Source organism: Syzygium oleosum, unplaced genomic scaffold (genome assembly GCF_021117445.2).
Source record: "Syzygium oleosum isolate NSW1041296 unplaced genomic scaffold, Sole_v2.1 Sole_v2.37, whole genome shotgun sequence".
NCBI lineage: Eukaryota > Viridiplantae > Streptophyta > Magnoliopsida > Myrtales > Myrtaceae > Syzygium > Syzygium oleosum.
In genome coordinates, this window is record NW_026607521.1 from 2,409,151 (window position 1) to 2,432,140 (window position 22,990).

The window sequence follows — 22,990 nt, forward strand, 5'->3', positions numbered from 1 at the left end:
ATCCCCTACGTCTCCGGCGCACGTACACCCCCTCCTCTCTCCGCCGTCGGATCCTCCATCCATCGCGCGAGGTCGACGCGAACGGTGGGATTGCGGGAGCGAAGACGAAAGACGACGACGACGACCCAGGAGGAGCTGATGTGATGATGGAGGACGACGACGCACCGCGCATCGCGCTGTCAAGACAGACCACGCATTTGCCGCATTTGCGCAGCGCCATCATCGTCCCTCGTAAAAGCACCTTCCTTTGGGGGGCGAGTCTGTCTTTCTCGTGCATCATCGTCAGCTCCTCCTCGCTCGGCCTCTCGATCCGCCTTTGTTATCCGACCCCACGAGACCGAAAGGAAGAGATAATCCAAGAACTGGGTCTTGGTTGGGTTTGAGGGAGAGAGACGAGAGAGAGAGAGAGAGAGAGAGAGAGATGGAAGGGGACAGGAGAGTTGGGGTGGCGGTGGATTTCTCGGCATGCAGCAAGAAGGCGGTGAAGTGGGCGGTGGACAACGTCGTCCGCGACGGCGATCACCTGATCCTCATCACCGTCCGCCCCGAGGGTAACTACGAGGAAGGCGAGATGCAGCTCTGGGCAGCCACCGGCTCTCGTAATACAATTCATCTCTCTCTCTCTCTCTCTCTCTCTCTCTCTCTCTCTTTGTGCGTGCGTGTGTGTGGGGATCAGTGTCTAGAGATCACGGTTGATATGACGTCGATCCTTGTAATATGTTCCACTTTTGCAATTTTTTTTCCTTCTTCTTCAGCTAGAAGAGCTGTTTTTCAAAGAACTGAGACGGAAGATAGATTAGATGGAGATCATGTATAAGAATACACTCTGCTCATTTTTTCATCGTGGGTTTTTCATTTTTAGTGGTTTTTTGTTTGTTTTTGTTCTCTTTTGTTCCAAGGAATGGATCCTGGCTCTTTGTTCTGAAGTTCCTTTCCCAGATAAGTTCGTGATTGTTTATGTGTTCTTGGTTACGACATCTGGATTTCATGGCAAATGAATTCAGTTGACCTGGAATGGACCGTAAAAGAGGAATCTTTATCTTGAGAAATGATCTGTTTCTTGATTCTATCATCTTTTGGATTGCTTTAGTTTATTGATCTCTGTGTGTGTGTGTGTGTGTCATTTGGGGTTCATTCATTTTGTTTTTTGGGCAGCTCTTATCCCTCTGAATGAGTTCTCTGATCCCATTATCATGAAGAAATATGGGGTGAAGCCTGATCCAGAGACGATCGACATCGTCAGTACTATTGCTAGGCAGAAGGAGGTAAATTCTGAATCTGGATTTATAATCTGACCTTGCATTTTTGCATAAGCTGTATATCTGTCTTATAGAAAGAGGACGATTGATTCAATGTCTATTTGTGCAGGTTGCGGTGGTTATGAAGATCTACTGGGGAGATGCACGTGAGAAGATCTGTGAAGCGATCGACAAAATCCCCCTGAGCTGCCTCATAATTGGAAACAGGGGCCTTGGCAAGCTGAAGAGGTACAATTGATTGCATCCAACTCTGACTCCTTGGTGCTGTTGAATATGCATTGGCATGTGCACCGATATGTGCTAGGATAAAAATGGTTACTTTTGCCTTGTGGCTCAATTGATTGGCTTGAACTCGATAAAGACGCTGCTAAGATCCATTCTACTGATGACATGTCTTGACAAGACGAAGCATGATGCGGGCAAGGAATAGAAACTAGTGTTTCTTGTGGAATCTAGTGCAGGTGTCATTAATCATTATTTACCGGCTTACTCTGTTTGCTAACACACTTCTATCATATTAAAAAGGTAACATTTACTGTCTAACATCATTCTCGTAGAACAAGAGAAAATTTTCCCTAGAAGTGCTATTTATTCTTGATTTGCCCCTAAGGAGGATCATTTAGCTGGGAAGATGTAGCGTCCGATTTTCTATGCTAGACTAAGTGGCCTCAAGTTGATTGTGCAATTGAGATGCTTCTCTTCCTCTCTTTGAATGTTTTGCTGAAAAAACTGATGCAGTTTGTCTGTCATATTGGTGCAGGGCCATACTGGGGAGTGTGAGTAACTATGTCGTGAACAATGGATCTTGCCCTGTGACCGTCGTGAAGAGCACAGAACACGATAACTAATCGGTTCGCATACTCTTCCTATGATTGATCAAGAAATAAATTCACCTGCATTCTCTAGCTGATTGGATTCCTAGTCCTTGAGGATATCCAGGATGGAAACCATGGAAAGTAAGTTTTGCTGTCGCGATGCTTCGGCAAAGTTGTAAGAATTTCATAGTTGGTGTATATGCCTTTCTTCAGTTTCTGCAAAGTAAACTTTGTCGGACCGAAAAAAAATTTGATCATGGACAACTTTGGGTGTTGGATAGTGGCATTTAATTTGCAGAGGCGTAGCTCTTGGTTATAATCTCGGGGTTGCTTTTCATGGCTTCTCATCTCATTATTAGTTCTTCCATCTTAAGCAGGGGTGTGATTTGTTGAGTACCTCAAGCCTCTCATCTCTGAATTATGTGTGTGCATATATGTTGGTGATGAGAGGGATTTTCTAAATGGATTAAGGAAGTTACTTTTGAGGAGGGAAAGTTGTACAAGTTCTTCTCTTTATGAAAATTGAAAGGACTTGAGCCGTTCATTTAATCAAATGAAACGACATGAATACGTGATTCTGCACAGCACTAACTCGCAGTTAGAGATAGTAGGTGACTGCTGTACCGGCACCATGCTCTGTATGCTCTGTATCGTGTTTGCACATGTTGCTAGCGGATCATGGAGGCTTCAGAGTTTAGCTGCTGTGGCGAAATTGCTTACCGGATGTCTTGCTTTTGGTATCGAAGGATGCCATGTGCACAGATTTGGGCCAATGCACTTAGACTTGATCGTGTGCCCGGCAGCAATTTGCTAGCTCAGGTGACCCCGAAAATGTATGTCAATTTATTAGCTAGAAGCCGGCTTGGGCAACAAGTCACCCTCGGACACGTGGCCCGATCTGTGTCCCGATCCACCCATTTGACTACACCTAGATATAAAGAATGAGTAGCCGATCAACGATCAGGCTAGGGAAAACCGACACGTATCGGTCTTAAAATGGACAATCTTGGTATGAGTTTCATCAGATGTACTTCGGTTAATTTTAGTAGGTATATTCTTGGAACAATGTCACAACCTGAGAACCTGAACACCATTGTTAGCATCCGAGAAATGAGGCTGAAATATCTCAAAAACCAGAGACACATACATTCCTCCTCGTCCTGTATTCATGCTCGGCTACTTATTTAGGAGGAGCAAAAGATAAATCTAATCCCTTTACTCGCAACTCTTTTATCTTAAATCTCTACAATCGCAACTCTTTTATCTTAATCTCTACAGTCTCTTATCCTCCATTTTCCCCCGTTTTATCCTCCTTCCGAATCAATTGAAGGGCGCAAAACTAAAAGTGGCAACTAATGGAGAACAGGAACATTAGAATCCTTCTCACGATGTCATTCTTCTCTTTCATTTGGCTCAACCCTGCTGAGGCGATCTGCGTCCCTCGCAACTCCACTCCCGTCGGGCCATCTCCGTTGCCTGACTTTCCTCCAAACTCCAATGCCTCCCCATCCCACGAACCGTCTCCATCGCCAGAATCGATTCCTCCTCGACCCTCCATGGTTGCTCCTCCACAAAGCTCACAGGCTGCAGATACCGATCCTCCACCAACCAATGTAGAGGCCACTACTGTGCCCAGGGGCAGCCTAATACAGGCCGGAGGGGCCGACCTCGCGATAAAAAAGTTGTGCGACATGACTGATTACCCCGGCCTTTGCGTCTCCACCCTCTCCCCGTTCCTGGTTGGGAGCGCACTGTTGGCGGAGCCCATCGCGCTGCTCCAGACAGCCATTAAGGCAGCGACCGCGGAGACCAAGCTCGCGATGATGGTGCTAGGCAGGCTCATTGAGATGTCGTACGTGGACGCCAAGACCTTGATGAGCCTCAAGGACTGCCACGACAACTACAGCGACGCACTGGACAACTTCCAAGCCGCAATGGATGCAATCCCAAACCGGGACATAGGGACCATAAACAGCATGCTGAGCGCGGCGGTGACGGACTACGGGACATGCGAGGATGAGTTCTCGGGGGGGAGCTCGCCGATGGCCGGCCACGATAGTAAGCTTAGCCATATGGCTGATAATTGCCTGGCCATTGCTTCCTTGATCAAATGAGTTAGTTCTTGGGTGTCCATTGAGATGTCCTGTAATATAAGATCCAAAATGCCACTATAGTTAAGGAAACACTTTCTTATTCTTTTCAATAGGATAATGAGTCTTAGGAATAAGAAGCAAATACATACCGTACAGGAATTGTATGTTTCTATACGATTACAATGTATATGATGAGTATTGTAGTCTTGTGAAAGTGGCTTTTATGTAATTAACTAAATTGCTAATGGGTTCTTTCATGTATGAGAAATTGTAGAAGTTTTTTGTACTGTTGTACAGGAAAATTGTATTTATGGAGTAATTGGGTGATTCATTGAGATTAGCAAACGAGAATCACTCCCAGGCCATTAATTTTTCTCCACACTCTGAGTGATTAAAGATTAGGAGTCCGACCCAAATGGGCTGCTCAAGTGATGAACGTGTCCGTCTTATTGGTTCAAAATTTAGGTTCGAAACGCTGCAATTACGCATGCTCTTCACCAGTATGAACCGTGTGCTCCAATAATTATTGATGTGCAACAAGCGAGGGCCAGCGAAATAGACTGGGCAATTGAGGATATCGCCAGCCACAAGCGAGGGCCAGCGACCTTCACTGGTTAGAGGTGAGCCTCGCCTATGGTCGGCGCAGAAAACTCTTCTAACATGTGCCGAGCTCGTTGTCCATGGAACGAAATTAGAAATAAACTGTAGACTTAAACCTGTATGCACAAGGAGTGAAATTTTGATTGCTCACCAGCCTCACGATAACTCAATAGGTTGACCTGTCTATTTCAGATGGCCTGGAAAGCAATCCATGAATTGATGATAAAATCATGGTCAGAGAAGACAGATCAACCCATCAAAATCAGCTCCACCACCGGCCATTGCCTCTGGCTACTGTCATATGCAACAACTAAATCGATTTTCATAAAAAGAAACTTCCAACAATGACAACAGAGACGGCATTAGGCTTCTCAACTTGGCCACACCTACTACACTCGCAGAGAGAAGAGCGCGTAGGAGCTCCCTTCGGTCCAAACAGAGAGCAGAATTTTTTTCTCTGTCTTCTGGCCACAAACGCAGGACAACTCTTTGAAATAACCCTTCTTCACTGAGCCTCAAAGCATGAATTTCAGTATCAAGAAGAGCCATTCGAACAGACAGAAATGCTCTTCCCTCAGAGCAAGTGGAAACCAACTTCTTCACTCGCATAAGATCAGGTACACTGGGTATATAACCACGCAGTCTCCTGACGTGTTCATAAACACAGACATGAAACAACGAAATCGAAATCAGACGAAAACCCAGAAAACTTTTCGTACTAACAAAGGAAACAATCTATCATGGCAATCGGTTTGCGAACAAAAATGGGTGACTTTTACGGCTCAGATAAACGTTGGAAACAAGGATTCAACTCCCCGACCTGTGACAGGTCTCGTAGAGCTGGGATAAGAACATTTGTCATCACTGCCAAAATCACCCAACAAGCGACAACGACGATAATTATTCAAAGCAAACAACGCGAGATAGAGGCACTGGCAGGAAAAGAGAGAGGATGCCAGGAAGACGGAGAAGGAAACCACGACTTCGTCGAAGCGAAACGTAGCGAAGAGAAGAGACCCTAATATGCTATGGCTTCGGGTGGGTAGTGGGTGGTAACCAAGAAGGGGGAACATTGCAGCTTCTGTAACATCCCCAACAACAACGTTGCCGATAACCAAGAAGCAGTTGATGCTCAACCCAAGGTGAGAGACGCATTTTATTGTGTAGAACTTATTTAGTATCGGGTTTAGTCCCAAGACCAACAGACCATATCAAAGTGACAGAGAATCATTGGTTTTCTATTCTAAATGGAAACAGGGCAAGTCCCATGCAAGCAGAAATCAAGAAATCTGAAAGCAGAATCTGCTTTTCTTCTGGCCACAAGCACAGAACAACTCTTTTAAATAGGCCTTCTTCACTGAGCCTCAAAGGGTGAATTTCAGCATTAAGAAGAGCCATTCAAACAGACAGAAATCATTCGATTCAATTCACTTCCCTCAGAGCAAGTGGAAACAACTTTACACTCATATAAGATCAGGCACATTAGCACGGTTCAATCGTAATCAGCATTGGGAATATAACCATGCCGTCTCCTGACGTATTCATCAACACAGACATGAAACAACGAAATCAAAATCAGAACCAAACCCAGAAAACTTTCCGTATTAACAAAGGAAACCATCCATCGTCGCAATCGGTTTGTGAAGAAAAATGGGTGGACTTTCACGGCTCAGATAAACGTTGGAAACAAGAATTCAACTCCCCGACCTGTGACAGGTCTCGTAGAGCTGGGATTAACATTTATCATCACTGCTAAAAATCACCCAACAAATGACAACGACGATAATTATTCAGAGCAAACAACGGGAGATAGAGGAACTAGCAGGAACAGAGAGAGGATGCCATGAAGACGGCGGAGAAGAAGGAAACCACAACTTCGTCGACGAAGCGAAGGGAAGAGACCCTTATATGCAAAGGCTTCGCGCGGGCAGTGGGTGTGGCCGTGTGGGCTTTGGAAAATTAGGTTAAATTGTGGGCCGCTTTAGTGAACTATTTATGGCCTGTGTTTTTGGGCTTGAAGCCACATGGAAGGCCCGTGAGCCCTCCCCGGATCTGGCGAGGCAAGGAGCGCGGCCCCTCACTGAAGCCGGCGAGGGGCTGTGACCCCTCACTGGCCACAACAAGGGCGTCGCAGCCCTCGCCCATCCGCGTTATGGCTGGCGAGGACCGCCATGCCCTCGCCTCGCCAGATCTGGCGAGGGCTCACGAGCCCTTCCTGTGGCCAGTGAGGACATGCAAGCCCTCACTCAAGCCCTCGGAGACCACAGTGACGGTTGGAACCCTCGCCCCTAGCAGGCAAGGGCTTCGTGGCCCTCACCCAGGGGCCAGTGGGGGTCGTTGACCCTTTGAACCAAAAAAGAAACAAAAAGAAAAGTATAAAAAATTAATAAAAATTTGAAATGTATTAACTATTATTAAAAATTGTCCACGACAGCACTGGCCGTACCACTTCCACGTTAGCGATTTCCGATCAAAATTGGCTAAGATTGACTCGATTGGCAAAACTTGAAAAGGTTTAGAATTTAATTGGCAAAATTAAAAGTTTAGGATTGAATTGGCAAAAAGTGAAATAAGTTTATGAATTTTTGGATAATTTTCCCAATGATGTGGCTTAACCACGAAAAGTTTTACCCAATTTTTTATTGCTTATTTTTAGGCCCAATTCCCTAAAAAACCCTCAACTTTAGACTTTGTCCCAATTATATCCCAAACTTTTTTTTGTCTCATAAAACACCCCAAACTTTCACTTTTGTCCCAAATCTACCCTATTAACTTTTCGTCCAATTTTTTAATATTATTTTTTACTTTTTCGAATTTTTTTATTTTTTCTTTTCTTTTCTTTTTCCTTTCCTTTTCTCTTTTTTTTGTTTCACCTTCAACCTCTGGCCCGGTCTCGTCCCGGTGGCCGGCCGAGGCGGGGCCGGCCTAGGTCGGTCCCGCCGGCCGGGCGAGGCTCGGCCTCCCGGCGTTGGGCGAGGCCGAGCCTCGCCAATAAGCCGGCGGGCCGAGCCTCACCGACCACGGCGAGGCTCGGCCCCGCCGAACGGCTGAGGCTGAACCTCGCCAGATTCGGGCGAGGCCGACCTCGCCGAGTTGCTTGGCGTGGCCGAGCCCTCGCCGGATCCGGCGAGGCTCGGGCTCGCCGGCGTTGGGCGAGCCGACCTCGCAATGGCCAGCAGGCGAGCCGAGCCTCGCCCGGGGCGAGGCTCGGCCCGCCGGCTATTGGCGAGATCGGCCCGCCGGCAAGCGGCATATCGAGCGGCAGGCCCCAACCACGTGCATATCGAGCGCCTGAGAACCCAATCCTCCCGATCACTCCGCTGCATCAACAGATCTTCGTCGCCTCCCCCGACGAAGACGTCTGTCAGCCTCTCCGCCATCCCAATCTCCTCGGACTGTCCCCCTTGAGACCCTCGAGCTCGACCCGCACTCCACCGAGGACGCGTCTATCGATGACGGATTGCCGGGCTCGTTGCGGTCCCGCGGTTCTCGCCGTTCTCTCCATCGCCGGAGCTAGCCATGGCGAATCTCGATCGCACCTCGCCGAATTCAGGCGAACCGCTGGAAGAAACTCACCAGCCACGGCGAGGCTCGGCCCCGCCGGAACCGGCGAGGTCGGCCTTGCCCAACAACGGCGAGGTTCGGCCTCGCTAGGATTCGGCGAGGCCGAGCCTCGCCATGGCTGGCGAGGCTCGGCCCCGCCGGCTATTGGCGAGGTCGGCCTCGCCCAATGCCGGGGAGGTCGAGCCTCGCCAGCGGCCGGCGGGGCAGACCTCGCTGGCCCCCGCCTCTGGCCGGTCGCCGGACCGGCGACCGGCCAGAGGTTGAAGGTGAAACAAAAAAAAAAAGAAAAGAAAAGAAAAAATAAAAAAATTCGAAAAAATAATATTAAAAAATTGGACGAAAAGTTAATTGAGTAGATTTGGGACAAAAGTGAAAGTTTGAGGTTTTTTATGAGACAAGAAAAAGTTTGGGATATAATTGGGACAAAGGTTAAAGTTGAGGGTTTTTTAGGGAATTAGGCCCTTATTTTTATATTAGAAACTCATAGACAAATTGTTAGCCAAAAGGAGTGAATGATGAAACATGTGGGGGAAAGAAAAACTGAAAGTGCCATCGCCGTGTAGGTCCAGGTGAAAAAGTGCAACCCTTTGGGAACAAGGGTTGAACTTCAACAAGAAGGCCCAAAAGATTTTTCTTTTTTCTATTTCACATGAGGACACTAATGGAGGTCTATTCTCAATCATAAAAGTGTGCAACATTGTTTTTCCCCAACAAAACTATAAGAAAAAGATAGTTGGTCGTGCTGAAGCTCGGACAATAGGCTGAAATTCTTTGTTTGATGCACACGAAATTCCAGAAACTTCTGTATATTATACTTTAAATCAAGTATATGTATGCATGCATGTTAGGATGTCTGAACTTATTGGATTAATCCCCAACTCTAAAAAGGTTCATAAAATTTGTGATTATTGAATATTGATACCGATTTCGATTCTCTCTAAATCATGAGAGACAAATCACCAAATCCCACATTAAAATTTTTGCCCTCCCTCGTATAAACATACTATTTACATGAAAAGGGTAAACGGATTGGTTTCTTTTTGCCTAAAAAGAAAATTTGAGTAAAGTTAGTGTTTTGGGGTTTATTAGGAAAATCGTCCATATTTGAGAGTTTTTATCCATAAAAACCACTGATCACATGAGAAACTCGGGCATATTCGATCACCATAACAAAACTTTTTCTACCGGTATCTTGAGATCGATGATGCTTATCTAGTAGAAAATGCTGCGCTAGTGGTGAAGACTTGATGCAATATATAAATCCCTAGCTTTTGGTTTATTCGTTTTGAAAAATAGATTCATGCATGCATAGAGGGGGACTCATTAGACTTTTGGCATGACATCTGAATGTTCTGGATCATGCATGGGGTTCAGCAGTCAACTTCTTAGAGGAAGCTAAAATGTATTCCGGCATAGGATGAGGGGTCCAGTGAACACTGAAGAGTGTGGTTTTGCACTTCTCAAGCAAGCGAAGCGAGACAACTCAGTTGGGAAGGGAGGGGAAGTATGTCATTCACTGAGTCCATGCACGGGTCCGCACTATAAATTCCTCACACTTGGCCAATGTTAGTCCTACCTCACTTCAAACCCACCCACAAAATCTCAGTCCTTTTTTGTCTTGTTCTTCCTCTCTCTGCTTGCACAAGTTTGCCATCCAAATGGAAAACACAATCTCTGAAGTAATGAGATCACTCCCTCCAGGATTCAGATTCCATGCCACTGATGAGGAGCTTCTGATTCAATACTTGAAGCCCAAAATACTGGGACAACCCGGCGAACACTACTACGATGTAATACCGGAGATCGATGTATGTGAATTCGAACCTTGGCAATTGCCCGCCATGTTCCGTCACATGTTCAACAGTAAGGAGCTGTTTTTCTTTTGTCATTTGAAGCGCAAGTACTTTAACAGCAAGCGCTCCGACCGCACAACCAAAGCCGGTTACTGGAAAGTAACGGGCAAGGAACGCGCCATCATGAGCGAGGACACCAATGCGCCGATAGGAATCAAGAAGACACTGGTGTTCTACGAGGGCCGCGTGCCTAAAGGCAAAAGGACCAACTGGGTGTCTCACGAGTACCACCTAAATCCTGAGTGTTTGGGCCATAATCACAACGCAGATGAGGTAACGTTTTGGTTCTCATTCATTTGCAGAACGCAATTGGTTATAAATAATATTTGAGACACGCTCTGTAGTACGGGCTGTTTCTCTGTTACTAATGTTGTTCATGATATATATGCAGATGCCACCTTACGTGGCATGTCGGATCAAGAACAAAAAAGAGAAGAAGCTGATAACGGCTCACGCTCCGACAGTCAGCCCCGAAGGCTGTTCAAGCAGCCCTCACGCATACACTAGCAATGTATCAGGGACCCCTGTGTATCAAGAAGGGTACCATTCCAGCTTCTGTGACACCCCCAACAACGAAGTTGCTGATAACCAAGAAGCAGTTGATGCTCAAGCCGAGGTGAGAGACGAGCATTTTATTTTGTAGAACTTATATAGCATGGGGTTTAGTCCCAAGACCAATAGACCATATCAAAGTCACAGAGACTCATTGGTTTTCTATTCCAAAATACTAATGACTGCATAATCACAATAGCAACATCTTTGGGACTATTTTCATTTCATACTTCAGGATTGTTTCTGTAAAGGTACTTAAGATGGGTTGTTTTATATGATCTACATTGTTTTGAATGCAGATGTCAGTGGAAGAGTTAATGGAATCGCTCCCGCCATTGCAGCCTCTGGATGACACTTCATTAGACTACAACAACACTCTCACCTATCAGCCACACGCAGAAGCAGAGGATGGATCATCGACCTTATTTGATTTCTCATATGACAGCTACGGCGATGAGCTTGACTATGGCTACATGCCATCTCCATGCAGCAATTTCGCAAACTATTCCAGTTTCGACTGGGGCAATGTCTGATCACTTCTCTACTACAACGTGCGACAACGGTTAATCATAATTAGCTAGGAGTGTGTGTTTTTACTTGAGATGTATTTAGTATTGTTGAGTGTGGCTTCTGGAGTGAAGTAAAACATAGGCAGTTTCGTACTTTTTACGGTGGCCATTGCTACCCAAAAAAATCACATTTAGGCCGTAACGTTTAGAATCCGTTTGTCTTACGAAAAAAGAGTGAATTAAAAAATATTTTTCAAAAAATAATCACTTATATTTATTACAAAAACAATGAACGGAACTTTTTTTTATTTTTTACGAAAATGTTTAGATATATTGCTGTCGATAATGAAACATTTTTTATTAATTAATTATTTTAAGCGGTACAAGCAATCAGTTTTTGAAAAATATTTTTCAAATCACTCATTTTTCGTGAAATAAATGGACTCTAGTGAACTATTCTTGACCTTTTTTTTGGGCTTTAAATATGAGTTAAACCCATTTTGCCGGCCCTACATGAGACCCATGATGCTTATCTAACAAAAAAATGCTCCCTACTAGTGGTGAAGACTTGATGCATATTATAAATCCCTAGTTTTGATTTACGGGTTGAGAAAAAGATTCATCCATAATCCACCGATGTTAATATATTGTTCTAGAAAAATTATATTAGATTACATGATATCAATTTTTTTTAATTAATGTAAAGAAACATGTCTAATTAATTTTAAAAGGAGTAGGAGGCAATGGAGCTTTATGACGATGAGGCTTAACCATGAAAAGTTCTACCCAAATTTTTTTTTTTATTGTTTATCTGTATATTGGAAACTCATAGACAAATAGTAACCCAAAAGGAGTGGATAATGAAACATGTGGGGAAAGAAAAACTGAAAGTGCAACCCTTTGGGAACAAGGTTTGAACTTCAACAAGAAGGCCCAAAAGATGTTTTTTTTTTTCTATTTCACATGAGGACACTAATGGAGGTCTAATCTCAATCGTTGAAGTTGTGCAACATTGTTCTTTGCCTCCAAAACTAATGAAATAAGACAGTTGGTCTTGCTGAAGCTCAAACCACAGGCTAAAATTCTTTGTTTGATGCACACCAAATTCCAGAAACTCCTATATATCATACCTTAAATCGAGTGTATGTTCATGCATGATGCATGCATGTTAGGATGTCTGAACTTATTGGACTAATCCCCAACTTATTGGATTAACCCACTTCCCCTGCCTCTCTCTCTCTCTCTCTCTCGATTTTCCTGCAGCTGACTCTTCACTGTTTTTCCCTCTGCCCCTTTCTTGCTTTTGCCCTCTTCTTCTTCTCTCTCTTTTCTGTCGCTTGGTTATTCCATTTGCGTCAGCTGCTCAGGGAAAATGAAAGCGGGTTGAGTTGGCTCTCAACTCCGCAACTTTCGTGTTTGGATTGATCCGGGGTAGAGAAATGCCAAGAATGTAGCAGAAATTCAAGAAAGTCATGCGTCAAAAGAACATGTTGTGAACATCAAAGTTGAGTTTATAATACTGAAAACGTCAGTGATTAGCTTAAATCCACTAATTATCTCAACCGAATCCCTTGATGGTTAGCTTTGCGAGATTTTTAGCCCATTTACCTCTTATCTCGGAGGAAATCCAAACACGTCGATCTTGCGACGTTGCACCTTCCTTAGCCGACGCGATCGCGGCCTCGTTGGCCTTCTCGTACACGGGGTAAATCACCGTCTTGATCCGTGCCACAACTTTGAGGATGTCGTCCACCGCTTCCTTGATCTTCTCTGGCGGCTCCGGCCAGGAGTTGGCCCATCTCACAACGCTGAGATCCGTCCCTTCCATGACCAATTGTTTCACTCCTCCGGTAACATCCTCCAGCAGCCTCATGCCCACTCTCAGCGCCTCTGCATTCGCTACCGTGGCGTCCACTAGCTCGCCGAGGCTACAGCTGTACGTCGCGATCATGTTCCAGTACTCATCGCGGAGGATCCTGCTGTAGCCCGCAGGCGAGACTCCATCACGGGCTTTGCCGCTGAAGTTCAGCTTCAACCAACCGGTGGGAGGCGGCTGCCACTTGCAGCGGTGTCGCCGAGGAAAACGGTATCCGTGCAATGGATCGAAGTCGTTGAACTGCTCCCGAAAGAACTCAAGACGCTGCAAATTGTGTCCATGAAATTAGAAGCGGTTAGGAATTGCAGTCTATTGGAATGAGTAGTTTTATCTCAGCAAGCTCGCATCATCTCTATCCGAGCCCAAATATAATGTATAAGTTCCATCTCGTGCACATTCATATTTCACGAGACAATGTTTTTCCTCCGAACAATGAATGGTCCAGCTCGATTGACTGAACCTCCCATTGATGTGACTGAACGGTTAAAATCGCATGAAATCTCAATCCTACACAGTTCATGCATATGCACACATCGTCAAGACATACGAATTAGTGCGACAAAGGCACAACGTATCATTTTTCCAACAATGTGTATTGGAATTAGGCGAAGGCTGAATTGAATTAATATATTTAAGTTACTGTTTATGCTTGCATGGACAGAAACGTGCGAAGATGTCGGGGTAAAAGAAATTAGGAGACCTTGATGTGCAGGGATTCTGTTCACATGAAACACATTAAGATCGACGTTGCTTACTTTCCTGCATATTCGTGGTTATGATCGCGCTCCGTGTTGTCGGATTTCTGCTGCCTCTCCTTTCTCCTTTGCTTAAAATCATCTACAAGAAGGAGGTCAAAGTCCATCAGCAATTTCAGAGTAAGACCACAGAAATCATAATAATCTCGTTAACCTATTAAAAAGAAAAGGTAAACAGCTTTACTTTGATGAAACTACTGTGAAAGCACATGAAAATACCCTCTTTCATACTTAATGATCCGCTAATCCACATGGTGATCTTTGATCGTCTCTTCAAAATATGAATCTCCCAAACAAGGTGAATGAAGTCATTTAAATTCCGGGTCATTGTTCTAGGTGTGACAGTTTCAGAATCGGCATGTTCAAACTCTGCATATCCTTGGTCGAATAATCCTATATTCCTATGCCTTTCGAGCGGGTTTTGCTCGATAATCACGAGTAATTGCAGTTGGTTGTTTATCAAGAACGAGTTCTATAAAGTCCTTCAGCATGTTCTTAACGCATTCAAATGTTAATCATTGACAAACTAACAAACACCAATGAAATGACGCACCGATTGATTCGAAGCTGACACGAAACATGTACGATTATCGAGTCAAGAAACTCAAAGATACCTGGCAAGAGGCTCGCTAAATCAACCTTAGGGTCGATGTCGAAGAAGCTGAAAGAGAGGTTGCCAAAGATGCAGAGATGAGAGCGATGAAAATCGGTGGGGATGTAGAATTTCTTTGCATACTCGTGGAGTATGCCATTGTACACTTGCTGATTCCAAAATCCATACTGTTCTGCGAGCTTCTGATCCTGGTTCTCAATATCCAGTGAGTTTGAGAAAATTATCATCCGGTTCGACCTGGTCGCGCACCAATTGGCCTCGAGCACGTTCCCCACGTGCCAACGGTTTGCGGAAGGCAGGAAGAACAGGGTCGGCTTGTCGGCGGGCCTCTGGAAGTGCTCGTTGGCAGGCAGGACCCGGAGGCCCAGCATCTCCAGGGCCTTGCAGTCCGCAGGCAAGAACTCAGGATCATACAGCTCGATGTCGCCTATCCGGTCGGGGAAGTCACGCTTGAGTAGGATCGCGACCGCGAGCTAGTACTGCGAGGAGTGGCTCAATTGGCAAAACTTGAAAAGGATTAGGATTCAATTGGCAAAATTAAAAGTTTAAGATTGAATTGGTAAAAAGTGTAATAAGTTTATGAATTTTTGGACAAATTTTCCTATGACGTGGCTTAACCATGAAAAGTTCTACCCAATTTTTTTATTGCTTATTTTTATATTAGAAACTCATAGACAAATGGTTAGCCGATGAAACATGTGGGGGAAAGAAAAACTGAAAGTGCCATCGCCATGTAGGTCCAGGTGAAAAAGTGCAACCCTTTGGGAACAAGGGTTGAACTTCAACAAGAAGGCCCAAAAGATATTTCTTTTTTTTTTCTATTTCACATGAGGACACTAATGGAGGTCTATTCTCAATCATAAAAGTGTGCAACATTGTTTTTCCCCCAACAAAACTATAAAAAAAAAAGAAGATAGTTGGTCGTGCTGAAGCTCAGACAATAGGCTGAAATTCTTTGTTTGATGCACATGAAATTCCAGAAACTTCTATTTATTATACTTTAAATCAAGTATATGTATGCATGCATGTTAGGATGTCTGAACTTATTGGATTAATCCCCAACTCTAAAAAGGTTCATAAAATTTGTGATTTTGTAGCAGTGAATATTGATACCGATTTCGATTCTCTCTAAATCATGAGAAACAAATCACCAAATCTCACATTAAAATTTTCGCCCTCCCTCATATAAACATACTATTTACATGAAAAGGGAAAATGGGATAGGTTTCTTTTTGCCTGAAAAGAAAATTTGAGTAAAGTTGGAGTTTTTGGGTTTATTAGGAAAATCGTCCAGATTTGAGAGTTTTTATGCATAAGAACCATTGATCACATGAGAAACTCGGGCATATTCGATCACCATAACAAAACTTTTTCTACCGGTATCTTGAGATCGATGATGCTTATCTAGTAGAAAATACTGCGCTAGTGGTGAAGACTTGATGCAATATATATAAATCCCTAGCTTTTGGTTTATTCGTTTTGAAAAATAGATTCATGCATGCATAGAGGGGGACTCATTAGACTTTTGGCATGTCATCTGAATGTTCTGGATCATCCATGGGGTTCAGCAGTCAACTTCTTAGAGGAAGCTAAAATGTATTCCGGCATAGGATGAGGGGTCCAGTGAACACTGAAGAGTGTGGTTTTGCACTTCTCAAGCAAGCGAAGCGAGACAACTCAGTTGGGAAGGGAGGGGAAGTATGTCATTCACTGAGTCCATGCACGGGTCCGCACTATAAATTCCTCACACTTGGCCAATGTTAGTCCTGCCTCACTTCAAACCCACCCACAAAATCTCAGTCCTTTTGTCTTGTTCTTCCTCTCTCTGCTTGCACAAGTTTGTCATCCAAATGGAAAACACAATCTCTGAAGTAATGAGATCACTCCCTCCAGGATTCAGATTCCATGCCACTGATGAGGAGCTACTGATTCAATACTTGAAGCCCAAAATACTGGGACAACAAGGCGAACACTACTATGATGTAATACCGGAGATCGATGTATGCGAATTCGAACCTTGGCAATTGCCCGCCATGTTCCGTCACATGTTCAACAGTAAGGAGCTGTTTTTCTTTTGTCATTTGAAGCGCAAGTACTTTAACAGCAAGCGCTCCGACCGCACAACCAAAGCCGGTTACTGGAAAGTAACCGGCAAGGAACGCGCCATCATGAGTGAGGACACCAATGCGCCGATAGGAATCAAGAAGACACTGGTGTTCTACGAGGGCCGTGTGCCTAAAGGCAAACGGACCAACTGGGTGTCTCACGAGTACCACCTAAATCCTGAGTGTTTGGGCCATAATCACAACGCAGATGAGGTAACGTTTTGGTTCTCATTCATTTGCAGAACGCAATTGGTTATAAATAACATTTGAGACACGCTCTGTAGTTACGGGCTGTTTCTCTGTTACTAATGTTGTTCATGATATACATGCAGCTGCTGCCTTACGTGGCATGTCGGATCAAGAACAAAAAAGAGAAGAAGCTGATAATGGCTTACGCTCCGACAGTCAGCCCCGAAGGCTGTTCAAGCAGCCCTCACGCATACACTAGCAATGTATCAGGGACCCCTGTGAATCAAGAAGGGGACCATTCCAGCTTCTGTAACACCCCCGACAACGAAGTTGCTGATAACCAAGAATCAGTTGATGCTCAACCCGAGGTGAGAGATGCGCATTTTATTTTGTAGAACTTATATAGCATGGGGTTTGGTCCCAAGATCAAGAGACCATATCAAAGTCACAGAGACTCATTGGTTTTCTATTCCAAAATACTAATGACTGCATAATCACAATAGCAACATCTTTGGGACTATTTTCATTTCAAACTTCAGGATTGTTTCTGTAAAGGTACTTAAGATGGGTTGTTTTATATGATCTACATTGTTTTGAATGCAGATGTCAGTGGAAGAGTTAATGGAATCGCTCCCTCCATTGCAGCCTCTGGATGACACTTTATTAGACTACAACGACACTCTAACCTATCAGCCACACGCAGAAGCAGAGGATGGATCATCGTCCTTATTTGATTTCTCATATAACAACTACGGCGATGAGCTTGACTATGGCTACATGCCATCTCCATACAGCAATTTCGCAAACTATTCCAGTTTCGACTGGGGCAATGTCTGATCACTTCTCTACTACAACGTGCGACAACGGCTAATCATAATTAGCTAGGAGTGTGTGTTTTTACTTGAGATGTATTTAGTATTGTTGAGTGTGGCTTCTGGAGTGAAGTAAAACATAGGCAGTTTCGTACTTTTTACAGTGGCCATTGCTACCCAAAAAAATCACATTTAGGCCGTAACGTTTGTCTTACGAAAAAAAGAGTGATTTGAAAAATATTTTTCAAAAAATAATCACTTATATTTATTACAAAAACAATGAACCGAACTTTTTTTTTTTAATGAAAATGTTGAGACATATTGCTATCGATAATGAAACATTTTTTATTGATTAAGCGGTACAAGCAATCATTTTTTGAAAAATATTTTTCAAATTACTCATTTTCTGTGAAATAAATGGACTCTAGTGACCTATTCTTGACCTTTTTTTTGGGCTTTAAATTTGAGTTAAACCCATTTTGCCGGCCCTACATGAGACCCATGATGCTTATCTAACAAAAAATGCTCCCTACTAGTGGTGAAGACTTGATGCATATTATAAATCCCTAGTTTTGATTTACGGGTTGAGAAAACGATTCATCCATAATCCATCGATGTTAATATATTGTTCTAGAAAAATTATATTAGATTACATGATATCAATTTTTTTTTCTAATTAATGTAAAGAAACATGTCTAATTAATTTTAAAAGGAGTGGGAGGCAATGGAGCTTTATGATGATGAGGCTTAACCATGAAAAGTTCTACCCAATTTTTTTTTATTGTTTATCTATATATTAGAAACTCATAGAGAAATAGTAACCCAAAAGGAGTGGATAATGAAACATGTGGGGAAAGAAAAACTGAAAGTGCAACCCTTTGGGAACAAGGGTTGAACTTCAACAAGAAGGCCCAAAAGATGTTTTTTTTTTCTATTTCACATGAGGACACTAATGGACGTCTAATCTCAATCGTTGAAGTTGTGCAACATTGTTCTTTGCCTCCAAAACTAATGAAATAAGACAGTTGGTCTTGCTGAAGCTCAAACCACAGGCTAAAATTCTTTGTTTGATGCACACCAAATTCCAGAAACTCCTATATATCATACCTTAAATCGAGTGTATGTTCATGCATGATGCATGCATGCTAGGATGTCTGAACTTATTGGACTAATCCCCAACTTATTGGATTAACCCACTTCCCCTGCCTCTCTCTCTCTCTCTCTCTCTCTCTCTCTCTCTCTCTCTCTCTCTCTCTCTCTCTCTCTCTCTCTCTCTCTCTCTCTCTCTCTCGATTTTCCTGCAGCTGACTCTTCACTGTTTTTCCCTCTGCCCCTTTCTTGCTTTTGCCCTCTTCTTCTTCTCTCTCTTTTCTGTCGCTTGGTTATTCCATTTGCGTCAGCTGCTCAGGGAAAATGAAAGCGGGTTGAGTTGGCCCTCAACTCCGCAACTTTCGTGTTTGGATTGATCCACGGTAGAGAAATGCCAAGAATGTAGCAGAAATTCAAGAAAGTCATGCGTCAAAAGAACATGTTGTGAACATCAAAGTTGAGTTTATAATACTGAAAACGTCAGTGATTAGCTTAAATCCACCAATTATCTCAACCGAATCCCATGAAGGTTAGCTTTGCGAGATTTTTAGCCCATTTACCTCTTATCTCGGAGGAAATCCAAACACGTCGATCTTGCGATGTTGCACCTTCCTTAGCCGACGCGATCGCGGCCTCGTTGGCCTCCTCGTACACGGGGTAAATCACCGTCTTGATCCGTGCCACAACTGTGAGGATGTCGTCCACCGCTTCCTTGATCTTCTCTGGCGGCTCCGGCCAGGAGTTGGCCCATCTCACAACGCTGAGATCCGTCCCTTCCATGACCAATTGTTTCACTCCTCCGGGAACATCCTCCAGCAGCCTCATGCCCACTCTCAGCGCCTCTGCATTCGCCACCGTGGTGTCCGCTAGCTCGCCGAGGCTACAGCTGTACGTCACGATCATGTTCCCGTACTCATCGCGGAGGATCCCGCCGTAGCCTGCAGGCGAGACTCCGTCGCGGGCTTTGCCGCTGAAGTTCAGCTTCAACCAACCGGCGGGAGGCGGCTGCCACTTGCAGCGGTGTCGCCGAGGAAAATGGTATCCGTGCAATGGATCGAAGTCGTCGAACTGCTCCCGAAAGAACTCAAGACGCTGCAAATTGTGTCCATGAAATTAGAAGCGGTTTGGAATTGCAGTCTATTGGAATGAGTAGTTTTATCTCAGCAAGCTCGCATCATCTCTATCCGAGCCCAAATATAATGTATAAGTTCCATCTCGTGCACATTCATATTTCACAGGACAATGTTTTTCCTCCGAACAATGAATGGTCTGGCTCGATTGACTGAACCTCCCATTGAAGTGACTGAACGGTTAAAATGGCAGGAAATCTCAATCCTACACAGTTCACACATATACAATGAATGGTCCGGCTCGATTGACTGAACCTCCCATTGAAGTGACTGAACTCGCAGGAAATCTCAATCCTACACAGTTCATACATATACAATGAATGGTCCGGCTCGATTGACTGAACCTCCCATTGAAGTGACTGAACGGTTAAAATCGCATGAAATCTCAATCCTACACCGTTCATACATATACACACATCGTCAAGACATACGAATTAGTGCGACAAAGGCACAGCGTATCATTTTTCCGACAATGTGTATTGGAATTAGGCGAACGCTGAATTGAATTAATCTATTTAAGTTACTGTTTATGCATGCATGGACAGAAACGTGCGAAGATGTCGGGGTAAAAGAAATTACGAAACCTTGATGTGCAGGGATTCTGTTCACATGAAACGCATTAAGATCGACGTTGTTTACTTTCCTGCATATTCGTGGTCATGATCGCGCTCCGTGTTGTCGGATTTCTGCTGCCTCTCCTTTCTCCTTTGCTTAAAATCATCTACAAGAGGGAGGTCAAAGTCCATCAGCAATTTCAGAGTAAGACCACAGAAATCATAATAATCTCGTTAACCTATTAAAAAGAAAAGGTAAACAGCTTTACTTTGATGAAACTACTGTGAAAACACATGAAAATACCCTCGTTCACACTAAATGATCCGCTAATCGACATGGTGATCTTTGATCGTCTCTTCAAAATATGAATCTCCCAAACAAGGTGAATGAAGTCATTTAAATTCCGGGTCATGGTCCTAGGTGTGACAGTTTCAGAATCAGCATGTTCAAACTCTGCAAATCCTTGGTCGAATAATCCTACACCTTTCAAGCGGGTTTCACTCGACAATCACGAGTAATTGCAGTTAGTTGTTTATCAAGAGCAAGTTCTATAAAGTCCTTCAGCATGTTGTTAACGGATTCAAATGTTAATCATTGACAAACTAACAAACACCAATGAAATGACGCACCGATTGATTCGAAGCTGACACGAAACATGTACGATTATCGAGTCAAGAAACTCAAAGATACCTGGCAAGAGGCTCGCTAAATCAACCTTAGGGTCGATGTCGAAGAAGCTGAAAGAGAGGTTGCCAAAGATGCAGAGATGAGAGCGATGAAAATCGGTGGGGATGTAGAATTTCTTTGCATACTCGTGGAGTATGCCATTGTACACTTGCTGATTCCAAAATCCATACTGTTCTGCGAGCTTCTGATCCTGGTTCTCAATATCCAGTGAGTTTGAGAAAATTATCATCCGGTTCGACCTGGTCGCGCACCAATTGGCCTCGAGCACGTTCCCCACGTGCCAACGGTTTGCGGAAGGCAGGAAGAACAGGGTCGGCTTGTCGGCGGGCCTCTGGAAGTGCTCGTTGGCAGGCGGGACCCGGAGGCCCGGCATCTCCGGGGGCCTTGCAGTCCGCAGGCAAGAACTTCGGGATCATACGGCTCGATGTCGCCTATCCGGTCGGGAAGTCACGCTTGAGTAGGATCGCGACCGCGAGCTAATCTGCGAGGAGTGGCTCAATTGGCAAAACTTGAAAAGGATTAGGATTCAATTAGCAAAATTAAAAGTTTAAGATTGAATTGGTAAAAAGTGTAATAAGTTTATGAATTTTTGGACAAATTTTCCTATGACGTGGCTTAACCATGAAAAGTTCTACCCAATTTTTTTATTGCTTATTTTTATATTAGAAACTCATAGACAAATGGTTAGCCGATGAAACATGTGGGGGAAAGAAAAACTGAAAGTGCCATCGCCATGTAGGTCCAGGTGAAAAAGTGCAACCCTTTGGGAACAAGGGTTGAACTTCAACAAGAAGGCCCAAAAGATATTTCTTTTTTTTTTCTATTTCACATGAGGACACTAATGGAGGTCTATTCTCAATCATAAAAGTGTGCAACATTGTTTTTCCCCCAACAAAACTATAAAAAAAAAAGAAGATAGTTGGTCGTGCTGAAGCTCAGACAATAGGCTGAAATTCTTTGTTTGATGCACATGAAATTCCAGAAACTTCTATTTATTATACTTTAAATCAAGTATATATATGCATGCATGTTAGGATGTTGGAACTTATTGGATTAATCCCCAACTCTAAAAAGGTTCATAAAATTTGTGATTATGTAGCAGTGAATATTGATACCGATTTCGATTCTCTCTAAATCATGAGAGACAAATCACCAAATCTCACATTAAAATTTTCGCCCTCCCTCATATAAACATACTATTTACATGAAAAGGGAAAACGGGATCGGTTTCTTTTTGCCCGAAAAGAAAATTTGAGTAAAGTTGGGGTTTTTGGGTTTATTAGGAAAATCGTCCAGATTTGAGAGTTTTTATGCATAAGAACCACTAATCACATGAGAAACTCGGGCATATTCGATCACCATAACAAAAATTTTTCTACCGGTATCTTGAGATCGATGATGCTTATCTAGTAGAAAATACTGCGTTAGTGGTGAAGACTTGATGCAATATATAAATCCCTAGCTTTTGGTTTATTCGTTTTGAAAAATAGATTCATGCATGCATAGAGGGGGACTCATTAGACTTTTGGCATGTCATCTGAATGTTCTGGATCATCCATGGGGTTCAGCAGTCAACTTCTTAGAGGAAGCTAAAATGTATTCGGGCATAGGATGAGGGGTCCAGTGACCACAGAACAGTGTGGTTTTGCACTTCTCAAGCAAGCGAAGCGAGACAACTCAGTTGGGAAGGGAGGGGAAGTATGTCATTCACTGAGTCCATGCACGGGTTCGCACTATAAATTCCTCACACTTGACCAATGTTAGTCCTACCTCACTTCAAACCCACCCACAAAATCTCAGTCCTTTTGTCTTGTTCTTCCTTTCTCTGCTTGCACAAGTTTGCCATCCAAATGGAAAACACAATCTCTGAAGTAATGAGATCACTCCCTCCAGGATTCAGATTCCATGCCACTGATGAGGAGCTTCTGAACAAA

The 22,990-nt window shown here is 43.7% G+C and overlaps 4 protein-coding genes and 2 non-coding genes across 6 annotated transcripts; 4 read left to right on the top strand and 2 right to left on the bottom strand.

Annotated features, from left to right (window-relative positions):
- The first annotated feature begins 173 nt into the window (after nucleotides 1-173).
- Nucleotides 174-2,393, top strand: LOC130135766 (universal stress protein PHOS32-like). Its single transcript, XM_056305508.1, has 4 exons — nucleotides 174-599; nucleotides 1,156-1,265; nucleotides 1,369-1,487; nucleotides 2,020-2,393. The coding sequence occupies exons 1-4, from the start codon at nucleotides 422-424 to the stop codon at nucleotides 2,105-2,107; spliced, it is 495 nt and encodes a 164-aa protein (XP_056161483.1). The 5' UTR covers nucleotides 174-421; the 3' UTR covers nucleotides 2,108-2,393.
- Nucleotides 2,394-3,429: 1,036 nt separating this feature from the next.
- On the top strand, nucleotides 3,430-4,188 carry LOC130135723 (pectinesterase inhibitor-like). The gene has a single exon (XM_056305344.1). The coding sequence runs from the start codon at nucleotides 3,430-3,432 to the stop codon at nucleotides 4,186-4,188; it is 759 nt and encodes a 252-aa protein (XP_056161319.1).
- Nucleotides 4,189-5,540: 1,352 nt separating this feature from the next.
- LOC115677249 (small nucleolar RNA snoR69Y) lies at nucleotides 5,541-5,640 on the bottom strand. The gene has a single exon (XR_004005258.1). It is a non-coding gene; the product is annotated as a small nucleolar RNA snoR69Y (small nucleolar RNA).
- A 785-nt stretch (nucleotides 5,641-6,425) lies between these two features.
- LOC115677248 (small nucleolar RNA snoR69Y) lies at nucleotides 6,426-6,527 on the bottom strand. Its single transcript, XR_004005257.1, has one exon. It is a non-coding gene; the product is annotated as a small nucleolar RNA snoR69Y (small nucleolar RNA).
- Nucleotides 6,528-9,948: 3,421 nt separating this feature from the next.
- LOC130135799 (NAC domain-containing protein 71-like) lies at nucleotides 9,949-11,378 on the top strand. Its single transcript, XM_056305564.1, has 3 exons — nucleotides 9,949-10,457; nucleotides 10,576-10,800; nucleotides 11,036-11,378. The coding sequence occupies exons 1-3, from the start codon at nucleotides 9,990-9,992 to the stop codon at nucleotides 11,267-11,269; spliced, it is 927 nt and encodes a 308-aa protein (XP_056161539.1). The 5' UTR covers nucleotides 9,949-9,989; the 3' UTR covers nucleotides 11,270-11,378.
- Nucleotides 11,379-16,269: 4,891 nt separating this feature from the next.
- On the top strand, nucleotides 16,270-17,620 carry LOC115668288 (NAC domain-containing protein 71-like). The gene is made up of 3 exons (XM_030589761.2): nucleotides 16,270-16,807; nucleotides 16,927-17,151; nucleotides 17,387-17,620. The coding sequence occupies exons 1-3, from the start codon at nucleotides 16,340-16,342 to the stop codon at nucleotides 17,618-17,620; spliced, it is 927 nt and encodes a 308-aa protein (XP_030445621.2). The 5' UTR covers nucleotides 16,270-16,339.
- The last annotated feature ends 5,370 nt before the right edge of the window (nucleotides 17,621-22,990 follow it).